We start from the raw sequence: 14,854 nt of genomic DNA, 5'->3' as shown, positions 1-14,854 counted from the left end.
TATGAAAGCGGCATGTGTGCTGGTATGAAAGCGGCACTTGCCACCGCATGCCCCAGGCTGTGAGACTGTGACGGCCGACTACGACTCCCAAGGTACTGTAGCTGAGGTATACTTCCATTTACCCCTTCTGCAGAGGAGTTGGTGAGAGTGGTATGATCACTCGTGCTGTAACTGGTGCGAGGTGGGCAGCAGCCAATCATACACACAAGGGCCGTGAGGTGCGTGGGTGCAGTGTGAGTAAGGTGGGGCCGGTGCGTTTCCAGCAGGTTTCCAGATGGTTTCCAGGCCATCGTCGGCTTGCGGCAGCAGCATGCTATAAGGGTAATATAATGAAGCCTCGCACTGATTTATACACGTCATACCATACGTGCAGGTTTGAATTGTCGTGAGATCATCGCGGGTAGATCGCGTGCCCCAAAGAGCATTTGGTACGCCTTGAAAAACCTTCAGAAATCTATTGGTAGGTTGAAATCAGTAGTCGTGCTCCTGAGCCTGGCTGCAGCACAGCTGCCGGCGCACCGCTCCACCTGTCAGCTGGGGCTCGATCTGCGCCTGCTGCCGCTGATTGTACTGATGGTGGCGGCTGCCACAGCACTGTAACACTAAAATGTGTACAATGCGCTCAGCTCTGTCGCCTGCATCCCTACCTCTTGGCACATCGCAGGATCACCACTGAGGCGGCCGCGTCCTATCTCAATTTCAAAGGCGCCCGCCCGACACCCCGGCCGGACCGAAGCTGCAGCGCCATGGCGGCACCACAATCCATGCTCCTCACGGCCCTGCCGCCCGAGGTCCTGCAGATCATCATCTCCCGCCTGCCGGACCCACCAACTTTGCCAGCACCAGCCGCGGCAGCCTGCAGCTGTGCTGCAGGTTCGACATCGAGTGGTTCCGGACGCAGCACCCGGCCGCGGCGCCCGGGCGGCCGTGGCAGTATGCAGCGGTGACGTGGCGACGACTGCAAAAACAGACAGCGGAGGGCATGGCGCTGTGGATGCTGCGCTATGCCCAAAGTTTGCAGCAGCAGCCGCAGCAGCAGCCGCAGCAGCTTGGTGCAGCACCCGACGTGGCGGCCGCAGAGGCGCGCCTGCAGGTGGACGGCGACGCCGTGGGCGCGCTGCTGGCGCTGTGCGGACCCATGGCCCCCCTGCTGCTGCTGCCCTATGCGGCTCAGGGAGGCGTCACGGCGCTGCTGCAGCCCCTGGCCCTGCGCCGCCTGCTGTGCGCAGCCGCCGGCTTTGACCTGGGCGGCGGCGCGGGGCTCGTCAGCCAGCGCGCCCAGGTCATGGCAGCCGCCAAGTCGGCCCTGCTGGCCGGCCAGTGGGCGGACGCCGTCGACATCTGCCGCGCATCGCACGACGGCTCGTCGGACCAGGCGGTCGCTATGCATGCGGACCTGCAGGCCTTTGCTGTCCGACGCTGCGCCGCCAGCATCGTGCGCAGCGTTCTGGCGGACGGGATGCATTGTGAGCCCGAGGCCCTGTCCCGCGCGTTCCGCGCACGCACGGCTGGCAGCGATGCGGCGATGGTCTTTGCCCTGTGCCATAGACAGCTCAGCAGTGCCATCCTGGAGCAGCGCGTCGAGGACCTCGTGCTGGGCGGCCTGGACGAGTCCAGCGCACGCCACGAGGCGACCGTCGCGGCGGGCTGGGAAGCTGCCGTGCAGCTGTGCCTGGCGGGCTTGCCGTCGTGCCCGCGGCCGGCGCTCTGCGATCCGAGGGTGCAGGAGCTCCTGATGCGGATGGCCACCGCGCATGCCGGCCACCGCGAGTTCCGGATGGGGGAGCTCATCGCCGCTGCAGCCACGTACGCGGCGACGCTGTCAGACGCGCAGCTGCTTCGTCAGGTGCTGCACGGGGCGCGCTTCGCCCTGACCATTTCTGGCGAGGGCGGCAAGCTGCCCCGGGCCCTGGCGGAAGCCGTCTGCCGCCTCACGGGGAACGACGGCGCCGGGCGCGAGGGCTGGGGCACAGCAGACTGCTGGGAGTGCGACCTCCCGCTGCTGGCGCCGGGGGCGCTGTTTGCTGCCCTCGACGAGATCTGGGAGGAGGCGCGTGGCAAGGGCGTGGCGGTGGAAGTCCTGCAGGCAGTGGTCGCGACCCTGGTCTCGCCGAGCGAGGCCGCCCCGCAGCATGCGACGTTGTCGATGGCCGGCCGTGCCTGGCTAGCGCCCCGCTTGGCGCGCGCCGGCCTGCAGCTGGACGCACAGTGCGCCCCGCCCAACTCGGACGCGCTGCAGAGACAGCTGGCAGGATGCTGGCTTGGGTTGGGTGCGGCGGGGGGCGAGGAACAGGCGGAGGACATGGCTTACGCTTACTTTGCCGCCGTGCACGAGCACTTTGGCTGGAGTGCGCAGGGCTTGCAGTCTCAGCGGCTGCAGCTGGCTGTCATGCGCGCGGTGCGGCGGGGCACCGCGCTGGACGTGCGCAACGCGCTTAGCGAGCAATGGGCACTGCAAAGCCAGGTGGGCGGCCGGATCCCTTGAGGCCCAGTTTGGCAGAGGAACGCATGCTAAGTGCCTCCAACGCAGGATTGGGACTTCAGGCTGGATGTCAACCCGAGGGTGTCATTTGGTCGTGCCTGCACAACCCGTGCATGAGTGACCCGAGACCCCCTGCACGCGCGTGCAAAGCGCGCGCACATGCGTACTCACACGGCATCGCCACGCCGCCCGCCCTGGCTCGTGCAGACGCTGGACAAGCTGCAGGCTGCGGCTCTGTTGGAGGCGGATGCGCTCGGCCAGTTGGGGCCGGCCCACAAGGCGTGGGTGGACGAGGTGTCCCTGATGCAGGACTATCTCAACTTTGCGGCGAGGACTGCTGCCGAGGCGGGCCACTCGCCCCACATGCTGGCGGTGCTCGGCAGCCGGCAGGCACAGCGCCTGGCGGTTGAGGATGATGGCGGCCCCTTCAACGCGCGGGGCTGGGTCGAGGGGCGGACGAGTGCCTCCCTGAGTGCGATGTTGGGCGCCATCCGCGGCGGACACCTGGAGGACATGCCATGGAGTTGTGGGGGGTTGAATGATCACGAGATCTTTATATGGCTCGCGCAGACCCAGCAATGTGACGGAATGGCGTGGGGCGACAGCCTGCATGCGCTGCTCGGCGGCCGCGTGTGCGGCGGTACCTGTCCGCGGCCGCCGGCTGAGGGCCAGGAGGCCTTTGCGCCGCTGTGCCGCGTCCTCTCTCTTTGCGGTGACAATTCTTGGGGACTCAATTTGGTCATAGGTACCTGTGGGGCCGACCCATCTTTTTTTGCGCGGGTGGAGGATGGGGACCTCATGGCGTGGGTCGAGGCCCAGGGCCACCCGCGCGCGTGGGCTGGGCGCGTGAGGGATTCAATCGCACACCGCCTGCTAAGCCGCGCCGGCGGCGCAGACGCCTTGCGGGCGGCGGTCAGCTGGCTAGTGATTGCGGATTGGCACTTTGAGGTGGAGGAGGTTGACTAGAGGTGCAACAACAACTTTGCCTGAGAAGCACCTTGCTGTTTGTATTGTACCATACTTTTGTTGCATAAACATGGGCATCGTAGGAGCGTTCATGTAAAGTATGTGTTGCACATCTGGGTGGGGGCGTGCTTGAGTGCTTGCATGAACTTGTCAGCCTGCCAAAAGTGTTGCTGTACCGGGTCGCTCCTAGCGCACTTCTGCTTACTGTGTGCAAAGTATTTCAACGCAGTGTGCAAGGTGTCCCGCAAGCGCACCAGACACCGCACACGCGCACATGGGGTGAGAAGCAGGCCTCGCACCGAAGCTGCCATAGGGATGGCTTCACTGCGAGGGGAATCTGGTGACGCAGCTAATCACGCGCTGCTGCCACAAGAGCCACGCACCGTTGGCCGCACACTGCAATTACTCTGGCGCGGTCTGTGAGTGCACGAGCCCAGACAATTGTTTTGACGTCCAGCTGCATCTGTCAACAGACAGGCTAAGCTGGCCGTTCCACCTAGTGACTGCGCAAGTGGACTGTGCACGTGGGAAGGCTAAAACCTGCTGCAGCTTGAGCTCAGAATCTGCCAAGTGATGCGCCCACGAGTGCAGCTGCAGCTGCAGGAACGAGACAGCTGCACAGTCTGCATCGCTTATGTTTTAAAAAGCGTTGATGTACTAGTGCACATCCTGCGATCCTGCATGGCCTGCAGGCAAGAGCTCATATCATAGCAGGCCAGAGTGCAAATCCATTTCCAGGTAGCTGTCAGCCCACCAAGTACCCGTGCTGTCGCAGCAGCCAGTCCTCAAAGCCCATGTAAAGCAGCATGCTCGTAGCCAGAGCAAACCCGCACGCCAGAGGCTCCACCCACGGCCCCGCGGCTTGCAGGCCGCCGCCCACACCACTGCTGCTGCTGGCGTGCGCCAGGGCCCCGGCATTTCCGGGCACTTGCTGCAGGGGCTCCTCACGCTCTGAAGCTACCACCGCCGTGGCGCCCTGCTGGGTCGCTCCCGCTGTGAATCTCCCTCCGCCATCGATGGTGCTGCTGCCTGCTGCCCTCAGTGCCTCAACTTCCTGCCGCAGCGCCTCGATCTGCAAACACGCACACGCATTTGGGCAGGTTGGTTGCCCATTTGCTGGTGGCAATGCCACTTCCCTCCCAGGCATCGCCGACCCAGTGAACCCAGGTACCTCCGCCGCTGGCCCACAGATCCAGGCGTTGCTTGCCCCTCCTCAACCACCCAGCTCCCGGCTTCTCCCTTCGTTGCCCCCCTTACTTCACCCCAGCCGGGCACGCACCTGAGCTCTCGCCTCGTCCAGCTGCCGCTGCAGCGCCTCTGGGTTCAGCCGCCTGTTGGCGGACACAGTGTTCTTGATGCCCAGGGCGCGGCTGCCAAAGCGCAGGGACGACAGCGTCTCGGCGGCGTTGTCGGCGCACGGGGAGCAGTTGATGATGAGCACCGTGCGGGCGCTGCCGCCCTGGGACAAGGACAGGCAGCAGGGGGCGCGGCGCGGTGCCAGGACGGCGGCGGCGAGCTGAGCGGAGCGGAGCTGCACAGGGTCGGGGACAAGCACGCAGCACCGTCATGTGGCGGCGCAGGTTGTGCATGGGCGCGCAGTGTGGGTCTGCCCAGCAGTCACCGACCCCTGCAACCAGCCAGCTGTGCTTCTGGTCAGGACCAGCCTCAGATGCCGGCCCTGCCTTGTCTTCACTGCCCTCACTAAGGGCAGTGATGGTGGCACCCCCCAAACCCGCCCACCAGCGAGTCCTGCAGCATGCGCGTCAGCTTCGAGTCGCGGTAATTGACGTGGCCGCCCCCTGGGCCGCCGCCCTCAGTCAGGGCCGACACGACGTTGGCCAGCGCCGACAGGGAGCGGTTGATGAGGGACCCCTCCACCAGCGTCTGACCCGCAGCGCCCGTCTTGTCCTGGCGCTCGCTGTTGGTCACGTGCAAGGGGCGGCAGTCGTGATCAGGGCGACCGTGAGGTTGGCGTACCTCACCACAGCAATTGTAATTGACAACAGCACGCATCCGCAGCAGCTGCCACCAGCAGGCAATGACAGTGCATTGCCGCTGGGCCCAATGCATACAGAATCAGTGCTGGATTGAACAGGAGGGGACGCCCTGGCGGGGAGAGGGGGTGGAGTGTTGCAGGCCCAGCCCTAGGTTGCACGCACCTGCCGGCCAGGTCCACCATGCGCAGCTTCCCGCTGACTGTTGAGCCGTCTGGGCAGGCCTTCTCCACCGCCACAGTCACGATGCAGTGAGACCTCGAGCTGGCAGAATTCATGGCGGTGGCTGCGTTCAGGAGCCAGACATCCGGGCACGAGCGCAATGCGCAAGGTGATGCCGCTCTCACAGCAAAGCACAGGGCACAAGGAGGTCGAGCAAGCAAGGTGTGCCGGATGGTGCCAAAACGTGCATGCGAGAAAAATCTGGTGACTTCTCCATTTCACGTTGACCACAACAGCCCAGAATCTTCCTGAGCCCCACTTCCCCCCTCACCCATGCACCCACCCACCCACCCGCACATCCACCCATCCTCAACACCACCCACCACCCACCCACGCACCCTTGACGGCGCGCTGAGCCAGGCCCGCCTCCATGACGCCCACCAGCTGCTCCTCATCCGCAACACACACCTCAGTGGCACCTGAGAACGAGGAGGCGGTGAAGGGTTGCGGGCGTTGCGATTGACTGAGCCGCTAGCAACTTGGCAGACAACGCGGTGCTTGGACCTCAACACCAAATTTGCGCTCCAGCTTTGACTGGGATTCTTGGAAATGGCATGCAGCCGCCCTTCAACATACCCTGAGCGCACCCTCCACAAACATGCCGCCATCCAGCCCCTGCTTGATGGGCAGGTTGTCGCGACCAAGGGGATCCAGCAGGTCGCGAATCTTTTCACAGTAGATCTCAACAACAGTCAAACGCACCTGGGTTGGAGTGGTGCATCGCAACCGTGTGTGGCATGCTCTGTGACCGTTAGTTGCTGGCATCAGCGAGCTCGCAGAATTTCCTGGGCCGGTGCTGCTGGCATGGCGCAAGATGCGGGATCATCATACAACCGCAGGCTCTGCTGCACCAGGCAAGCGACACGTGACACCTGTTGTTGGCGTCACAATATCAATCATGTGTGATTCCCCGCGAGGCCTGTGCACCTCGTACTCTGCGCCGCTGTCGTCAGCCGCAATGCCCTCGCCCAGCGCCTCGACAGCACGCGGCACGATGCCCCGCAGCTCGGGGTCTGCGACGTCTCCCTGAGGGGTGCGCACAATTATAATTGGGGAGCATGTATTAATTGGCTGTAAGGGCTGAAAGGTGTGTTTGTCTGTGTGGCGAAACGAAGGTGGCAAGTGCTCGCCTAAGCACAAAGTGCTGTGTGATGTCGTAAGGGCATGCAACACATGCTGCATGGCCCATGCATGAAACTTTGGCTGCATGGCTGCACCGGTGGTGCTGCAATCTTGTTGTTTGCAAGCAGAACCTGGCATGCATGACTGCCCGAGTCATGCGGCATGCAGCCTACCCTGGTCTGTGCTGCAACGCACGATGAGTGTGTGGGTTTTACCGCTGCCGGTCTGGCCGTACGCCATGATGGTGCCGTTGTAGCCTCCCAGAACGCTGTGCACGACACGGCGGCAGTCATCAAAGACGTCGCGCTGCGATGTTGACTCCCCTGACATTGTCGAGTGCGACACAAGGACCCTGTGTTCGTTCGCTGACGCAGCAGAAGAGGCAGCACGCACCCTTGCGACGCATGCGAGGTCATGCACACAGCATCCCACTTTGAGCCGCAATTGCACTTCCTTCGTACCATAGACCTTGTTGAAAGAGAAGGTGCTGCTGGCCGCACTCGCGCCCCCCAAGGAAGTGGCGTCGCCTGGCGGCTTGAACGCGACAGCAGTCGCGCTCGTCCGTGACAGGCACCGCATGCCACTCTCCCTAGAGTTTGGTGGCCGCATCCGGACGCAGACACAGGTTCCATTGCTCTCCATGCTGGATCAGTACGGAGATCTGCCGTGTCAAAGCCAGCCAGAGGGGAAATGGACGAGGAAAGTAGCGACTCGCCGTGATTTGCGGTCGAAATATGGTTCGGAACTGCATGCTGTTATCCCAACAGAACCCCGTATCCTACGCGGAAAATCAGGGATTTAAATGGGTTGGGCATGACACACAGCACGGCCAAAGCGCAGCACGGCTCAACTGGGCACGGCACAATGCACACCTTGTTGCCGCATTGTCCGTTGTGAATTGGAACACCTGTGTGCTTATTGCCCTAAGTCAGCCATGTGCCAGACCTGCGGTGACACTGTTGTATAGCTGATAGATCTCTGCCAGCCATGGCACGCGAGGCGCGCAGCACGAGGACAAAGAAAAGCCTAGCAGAGGAGCCAGCCCAGGGGTCAGCTGGGGCCCCGTCAAGGGAGCAGTGTTGCGGGAAGGCGCCTAGATCGCTTGGACGTCATCACGGGCTCATTCCGCATCGCAGGGACTCTGAAGATGGCTGGGATAGTGACGAGGACGTGCAGCCTTCGGATGTGGGGACCGCGCGCAAGCGTAAGGTGCGAAGCAATGCAAGTGCGTGCTGCGTGCAGTGCATGCACCCTTGATCTTGTGTATGTAGATATGGTCACAATATCAGACCTCCTTGCACCATCCCAGGCTTCCACACCCAAACGGCAGAAGGGTGGTGACGGCGGCGCACCTGCAGCAATGGCACAGAAGCGTGCAAAGCGGCAGCCTGCGGACCTGCACGACCTGCAGCTGTTCGGTACGCTTGGTGATTCCAGATGTTTTGGTGGCTGCCGCGCTGTATAGGCACTGTCAGCCGCATGCAGTGAGCGGAAAGGACCATGCGGTGTTGGGGTGCACTGAAATTCAAACCCGTGCTGTTCCCTCCACGTACACAGACGTCCTGGTGAAGCATGGCAGCTCCGTTCCCCGCGCAGCAAAGGTGGGTTGGGACTGGCATGCATGTCCATGCCCCTAAGGTTACGCGCGTCATGCATCATGATGGCTGCCGTTCAGCAGTGCGGTGCTGCACAACCTCGTGGCAGCCGCAGCATTGACGTGTGCCGTGTCCATTGGTCGCAGGAGTGGGTGGAGCGGTACCGCAGCAACAGGGACGAGGCCACGGCGGAGCTGCTCACGCTTCTGGTCAAGGTGCGGGTCTGGGGATGCATGCTGGTGCCCAGCAGGCGCAGCCTGCGCAACGAGCTGCTGCAGAGCTGCCGCTCTGCGCAGTGCCTTGCACAAGCAGGATGCGACGATGCGACCTCTTCCCACCTTGCATGCCCATCCACTGCATGTGCCTGCCTCTTGGCTCCCAATCCAACGGCTATCAACACAATTGCAGTCCACGGGCAGCCTGGACGAGGTCACTGCTGAGGACGTTGAGGGTGGCGAGGTGGACGAGGTCGTGCAGAACCTGGCGCTGCGCATCACAGAGGTGGGGGCTCGCATGGTCGGAAGAGGGGGCCTGAGTGGTTGGTGTGGTGAGCTTGTGCCCTCTTGCCAGAGGCGGCCGGGCTGCTGCGGATGAGACGCTGCTCGGTACGCAGGCTGCTGCGCATGTCTTGGCAGGGGAAGCAGGGAGGTGCTGCAAGCGGCGATGAGGGACCCGTGCGACCCTCACCAATTCGTGACCCACGCCCCTGCCACCTCGTGAAATCTCAGGAGTCCGGGATTGATCCCTTCACGCACCGCGGCGTCGCGCGGACGTACCTGGAGCACTACCGCGCCTTTTGGGACGCCGCCATACGCGAAGCAGCGGCGCAGGTGAGGGCAAACCATCATGCATGGGGCGTGCTTTGCAGTTGCAGCACGGGCGCCTTTAAGGTCGCTGCTTTTGCTGCGTGCCTTGCTGCACAAGTGCAGCTCCTCAAAACGCCATGGCGTCGCGACAACAAAACAACCCTTTCCATTACCGTGCAGGAGGTGCTGTTTGACGCGCGCCTGCCCGACCGCATCACCAACACAGTCACAGCCCTCAGCTGGTGGGCCATCCAGGCGGTCAGCATGCTCTCAGTCCGGCAAGCGTTGAGTTTGTGTGCCTGGCTGCTGCCTTTAGCTCTGGTTTGCGCACGAAGACTGGTGATGGCCTCATCACAATCTTCGTCAGCTTGCTGGCACCCGCCCTCCACCACGCTGCGGCGGCCCCCCTCCCCATCCCATTCTACCGCTTTGCAGCTCTCCCGTGCGCCCCTTCCGCTACGCGGGCACCGTGACGGCGGCCCAGGTGGTCAGCAGCTTTGTGACGGTGGGCGTTGGCTTGGCAGAGGCGCGCGACACGGCGCAGTACCAGCAGGAGCAGGAGGGCAAGAAGAAGGGCAAGGTGCGTGCGTGTATGCGTCTGTGTGTGTGTGTGTGTGTGTGTGTGTGTGTGTGTGTGTGTGTGTGTGTGCGTGTGCGCGTGTGTTGGAAGGGGCAAACAAGTGCGTGCCACACGAAAAAGGCAGGGCCTGGTAACGCTGGGGCATCACAGGCCTGAGGCTGAAACTCTGCCAGCAACTCTGGTCTTTTCAACTGTAGGTCAGCCGCTGGGTTGATAGTCCTGCAATCAATGGCCGCAGTGACCCTAGAAAGTGCTGCAATCTCACCACTTCGACAATCTAACGCCCCTGCATCGCCACTTTTGCAGGCTGCGACCGACCGCGCGGCCGCGCTGCGCCGCCAGGTGGCCACACTGCACCACCGCGCCAAGGAGCTGGAGCAGGTCATCGGGGTGCTGTTTCAGGGCGTGTTTGCACACAGGTTCAGGTGCGTTGGGGCCCCAAGGGCGGCTGTATTTTGACAACCAGAGGTTTGGGGGCAGCTTCGTATTCCCGAGCGGCTGCAGCCCGACGTGGGGCCCTGCCTACCGCCGCGGAGCTTGCGCCGCCTCCTTCAGGCACCATGCGCAGTCGTGCAGCTGCGGGGGTGCTTCTGGAGGGCCGCAGGCAGGCGGCCCACTGGCTAACCAACGCACCCACGCGCCCACTCCCTTGCGCCTTAGGGATGTGGACCCCCGCGTGCGGCGTGAGGTGGTCTCCGCCATTGGGTCCTGGGCGTCATCCTGCCCCTCCACCTTCCTGTCGGATTCGTACCTGAAGTACCTCGCGTGGGCACAGGTTTGGGCGGAGTTGGGTGGGTGGGACGGATTAATTGAGAGGCAGGGACGAGCTGCAGATGGGAGGAATGGCAGCCGGTGGGGCATGGGACAGCGGGATCGGCAGTTGGTTTGGTGCAGGGGGGGCGATGCGTGTCGGACAAAGGGCGAGGTGGATGGGCATAGGTGCAGATGCTGCACGCATGTGCGCAAGCAGCACGCGCCTTGGGCGTCTATGTTCCATGTGCGCTGTGGCAACCTAGTCCCTACCGCGCCCCACCCGCGCCCTGCAGAGTGACGCGCACCCCGAGGTGCGCTCTGCCGCGGTGGCCGCCATAGAGCGACTCTACCAGGACAGGTGACCAGCGCCTGGCTGCGCCCTGGACCCTTGCTGCTGGCTCAGGTGTTTTTTTGCCCGCCAGCGGTGCCGTTCTGCTGAATCGCCATGCCTGCTGCACACCAGCACCAACTCCAAATGTCTGTGCCTGCCTACCGTTGTCCACCACCTCTCCATCATCACAATCACCACGACCGCCACCTGCCACCACCTCCCGCCCCCCAGCGACAACCTGCCGCGGCTGGCGGAGTTCACGGGGCGCTTCAAGGGGCGCTTCGTGGAGCTGATGAGCGACACGGATGGGGGCGTGGCGGCCGCGGGGCTCAAGCTGCTGGGGGTACTAGTCAAGACCAAGCAGGTAGGCTTTGGACAGAGCCGCCGTTCTCGACGCTGTGCAACAATGGTGGGAGGGGCTGGACCAACCGCAACGTCCTGGGTGCGGGCGGGGTTTCATCAGCGCAGTTGCGATCAACAATAGCACAACCAAATTCCTGCGAGTGAGTCGTGCAGACTCAGGTATAGGTGTGATAGCTCAAGGCTCTCCCTCCGCCCGCCGACTTGTCGCTGCGATGCTCCTAGCAACCCTGCCGCCTGCTCCCACCTGGCATCGTCCTCAGCCCGCCCTGTGCCACGTTTGTGCTGAGCCTCTCCACCGACTAGCCCTACCCTCCCTGCCCTACCCGCCAGCTTCCTCTGTCAGACGTGCGCGCGGCGTACCAGCTGCTGGCTGACGAGGACGAGGCTGTGCGCAAGGGGGCGGCCGGGCTGGTGGTGCAAATGCTGGAGGAGGCGGGCGCGGAGGCGCAGGCACTAGCGGAGAGAGAGGCGGCGAAGGTGCGCAGTCCCGCAGGTTTGCAGGGCGCACGAACCTTGGTAACGTCTGCGTTGGCATGTTGCTGCCTGTTTTCGTGCCACCTGACGGTCCATGTTGCCCTTTTCGTGCCGCAGGCAGCGGCGGCGGCCGCTAAGCGCGGCCGCGGCGCTGCGGGCAAGAAGGGGCCAAAGTCGCCTGCGCCCGCAAATGGCGGCCCCGGCGAGGGCGCCAGCGGCAGCGGCATTGGCGGTGACAGCAAGGAGTCCGCCCAGCTGGAGGGTCTACTGCTCATGATGGGGCGGCTGGCAGTTGGGGAGGTGGGATGCGACCTGCTGCACTGGGATGCCTCGCCTAGGCGTATTCCATCATTGCTCACTGCTGCTTGATCTGCGGGCGAAGCAACGCTTGCATTGCTGTGGCAGGCGGTGCTGCCATTGCGTCCTGAAACGCCATACCGTTCCCATCTTTTCCTCTGGAGTAACAATGGAGCCCAAGCTTATGTGCTCCACCTGCCATCCCCCAGGATGTGGACCCCTCTGCTGCCGAGCGTCGCGCGAGCCTGTCGGGTGCGGCGCCGGTCCAGCCCCTGAGCGCGGGCGGCGTGGCGGACCTGGTGGGGGCACTGGCTGAGGAGCTGCCGCTGCTGAATGATGCGCAGGTGTGTGCAGTTGCGCGCGTGCGTGTGTGTGTGTTGTTGTGTGTCGTGTGTGTGTGTGTGTGTGTGTGTGTGTGTGTGTGTGTGTGTGTTCATCACGAGTGTTCCTTGCATGGGCTTGTTTACAGGAGTTTGCGTGCACAGCTTTAATGCGGGGTGATGCCCTGATTGGCAGGCGACCAAGAAGAGAGCATCCTGCAGGAAGTGCAAGAACCCTTTCCGTCTTACACCTCTCGCTGTATGGATGAAAGCCTCTGCCCCTGCTCCTGCGTTATGCAGCTGCTGGTGTCCGCGCTGACCGACGAGGCGGCCGCGGGGCGGCGCGGGCGGCTGGGTAACGCGCACCTGGCAGCGCTGGTCGCGGCGCAGATCGACAGGTGAACGGTCGCCTGGGCCAAGCCGGCCATACATCATTAAATGCATGGTGCGCTCTTTGTGTTTTGGCTCCATGCAAAGTTGCTTGTGTGATCTCATGCGTATGGAACGTCATCGCCCCGCTTGTCCTCAAACTGATTGCGTGCAGGGCCGCTCACCAACAGTTGGCCGGCGCCCGCCGCGGGCGTGCGGCCACGGCCGCGTCCGAGCGCGCGGCGCAGCACCAGGCCGGCAGCGTGGCGCTGATGGCGGCACTGCCCAAGCTGCTGGGCAGCTTCCAGGCTGAGCCGGAGGTGGTGAGCGCCCTGTCATGTGTGACAGATCAAAGCACCGGCAGCATTTGTTTCACAGCGCGTTGCTGTAGATGGTTGTTGCTGCGATCTTGCCAGGTTCTTGGAATGGCTCACAATGCGGTGAGCCATCGCGGGGTGTTGATGCACGCCACGTCATCAGCTCTGCTGCTTCCCCTGCCGCCGTGCTGTTGTGCCAGGCGGCCCCTCTGGTGCGCAGCGTGCGGTCCCTCAAGCTGGAGCTGTTTGCGCTGCGGCAGCAGGAGGCCGCCTACAAGGCCCTGCTGGACCAGGTCGCGGGTGAGGGGGGCGCGGCTTGAGCTGGGGCCTGCACAGGCGGCCTGCAAGGAGTATGTGGATGGGTGGAGGGTCTGCTGAGAGCATTGACCGTGCCGCAATGGCGCACAGGAGGCGTTGGGCTGTGCCCTGTCGTACAAATACTTTGCTGTACTGCAAGGGTCCACCCCATCTCTGGCATGCGACCAATCGATCGATGGATTGCGGCAATGCGCCTTTGGCAAAGCAGGGGAACTTGTGTGTGACTCCCGGGAAGTTTGTGGCAGATGGATCATGTTTTCCTGGTCATACGCTGCCGCGCCGCTAATCATCAGCACCCTGCCCCCCCCTCTGACTCCCAGGCCTGTTCTCGCGCCACACCCACGACCAGCTGCTGTCGGAGGCGGCAGCCACCCTGGTGCACTGCACCAAGGCTGGCCCCGCGGCGCTGCAGGTGGGGCTCGCGGCCGCAACGCCGCCCTGCCGCTCCCCGCCCTATGTCGGCGGTTTTTGGTCGATATTTCCTCACAAACAAGCTGGTCTGCTCTGGACTACAACAATCAATCGTCAAACATCATCCTACCCGCCTCCCCTGTCCCCAGGACCCTGCGTCGCGCGTGCTGCGCGCCACGTGTGCCTCCACAGCCGCCAAGGTCAGCGCGGCCGCGGCCGCAGTAGGGCGGCTCAGCCTGTCAGACCTGGTGGAAGGTGCGCGGGGGGAGGCAGGGGACGGGGAACCTGGCCTTTGCGGGCGAGAATGCAGGGACCATCCTCTCGCGGCCAAAAATGACGGAAATTTTGCATGCCGCCTGTGATAAGGAGGGGGCGCCGCGCCTCGAGCCCTACGCCACTCTGACGCACCCGCTCCCCCGCGGCCGGGTTCCAGGAGCCTTCAGGCCGCATGGACCCGCCTGATGTCACCCACTCTCCTGTAGAGCTGCTGATTGTCATCTTGCACACCTATCCATCGCACCCCCCCCCTGAATGCGTCTGATCCACCTGAAAACTCACACCTCACTTGCAAAGGCGTTATAGCCCTGGAGGAGGACCTGCGCACCCGCGGCCCCAGCCCGCCCACCCGTGACGCCGGCGGCGCAGGCGCCCCCGCTGTGCTGCACAGCCTGCTGGCGGCGCTGCAGCGGGCGCGCCACCTGTTGAGCCTGGAGGCGCGGGAGCTGGCGGCTGAGCAGCAGATGGGCAAGGCGATACAGGTGGGGCACGGATGCATATCCTGTATGTGTGTGTGTGCGTGTGTGTGCGTGTGTTGTGTGTTGTGTGTGCGTGCTTGGGGGGGCGTGCGGCTCCCTGACACAACACACATATGCATATCCTGTGTGTTGTGTGTTGTGTGTGCGTGCTTGGGGGGACATGTTGTTCTGCAGATTTCGCATCACCTCGTCACGTCAAGGCCACACCAACCGGCTCTTTGCATCATGACCACCTGCTCTGTCTTGCCTCTGCGCCGTCTTGGCTCCCGCTCTCTGTGCCAGCGTACCCTTTGACTTCGAGCTCGTGCCCCTCCTCATCTTCTGCGCGCCCGTCCCCCTCCCCCCTGATTCCCCCTCCCCCCCCCCCCGCCCCCTCACA

At 63.5% G+C, this 14,854-nt stretch overlaps 3 protein-coding genes across 3 annotated transcripts; 2 read left to right on the top strand and 1 right to left on the bottom strand.

Moving 5' to 3' along the window:
* Positions 1–982: 982 nt before the first annotated feature.
* On the top strand, positions 983–2,485 carry MNEG_6553 (hypothetical protein; the record flags this gene model as incomplete). Its single annotated transcript, XM_014044976.1, has 1 exon — positions 983–2,485. The coding sequence occupies one exon, from the start codon at positions 983–985 to the stop codon at positions 2,483–2,485; it is 1,503 nt and encodes a 500-aa protein (XP_013900430.1).
* A 1,708-nt stretch (positions 2,486–4,193) lies between these two features.
* MNEG_6552 (Kinesin heavy chain) lies at positions 4,194–7,116 on the bottom strand (the record flags this gene model as incomplete). The annotated part of the gene is made up of 8 exons (XM_014044975.1): positions 4,194–4,520; positions 4,728–4,907; positions 5,189–5,366; positions 5,608–5,728; positions 6,003–6,083; positions 6,252–6,366; positions 6,592–6,690; positions 6,982–7,116. The coding sequence occupies 8 exons, from the start codon at positions 7,114–7,116 to the stop codon at positions 4,194–4,196; spliced, it is 1,236 nt and encodes a 411-aa protein (XP_013900429.1).
* A 1,030-nt stretch (positions 7,117–8,146) lies between these two features.
* On the top strand, positions 8,147–14,769 carry MNEG_6551 (putative Cohesin subunit SA-1; the record flags this gene model as incomplete). The annotated part of the gene is made up of 21 exons (XM_014044974.1): positions 8,147–8,204; positions 8,344–8,387; positions 8,528–8,596; positions 8,790–8,882; positions 9,110–9,211; positions 9,368–9,429; positions 9,623–9,767; positions 10,074–10,192; positions 10,428–10,542; positions 10,814–10,878; positions 11,083–11,215; positions 11,545–11,691; positions 11,806–11,988; positions 12,195–12,329; positions 12,606–12,703; positions 12,850–12,997; positions 13,192–13,291; positions 13,630–13,721; positions 13,870–13,975; positions 14,294–14,478; positions 14,758–14,769. The coding sequence occupies 21 exons, from the start codon at positions 8,147–8,149 to the stop codon at positions 14,767–14,769; spliced, it is 2,211 nt and encodes a 736-aa protein (XP_013900428.1).
* Positions 14,770–14,854: the final 85 nt, after the last annotated feature.

Source organism: Monoraphidium neglectum (assembly GCF_000611645.1).
Source record: "Monoraphidium neglectum strain SAG 48.87 unplaced genomic scaffold scaffold01074, whole genome shotgun sequence".
NCBI classification, from domain to species: domain Eukaryota; kingdom Viridiplantae; phylum Chlorophyta; class Chlorophyceae; order Sphaeropleales; family Selenastraceae; genus Monoraphidium; species Monoraphidium neglectum.
The sequence above is the reverse complement of the archived record's forward strand: the minus strand, read 5'-3'. Positions and strand labels throughout refer to the sequence as shown.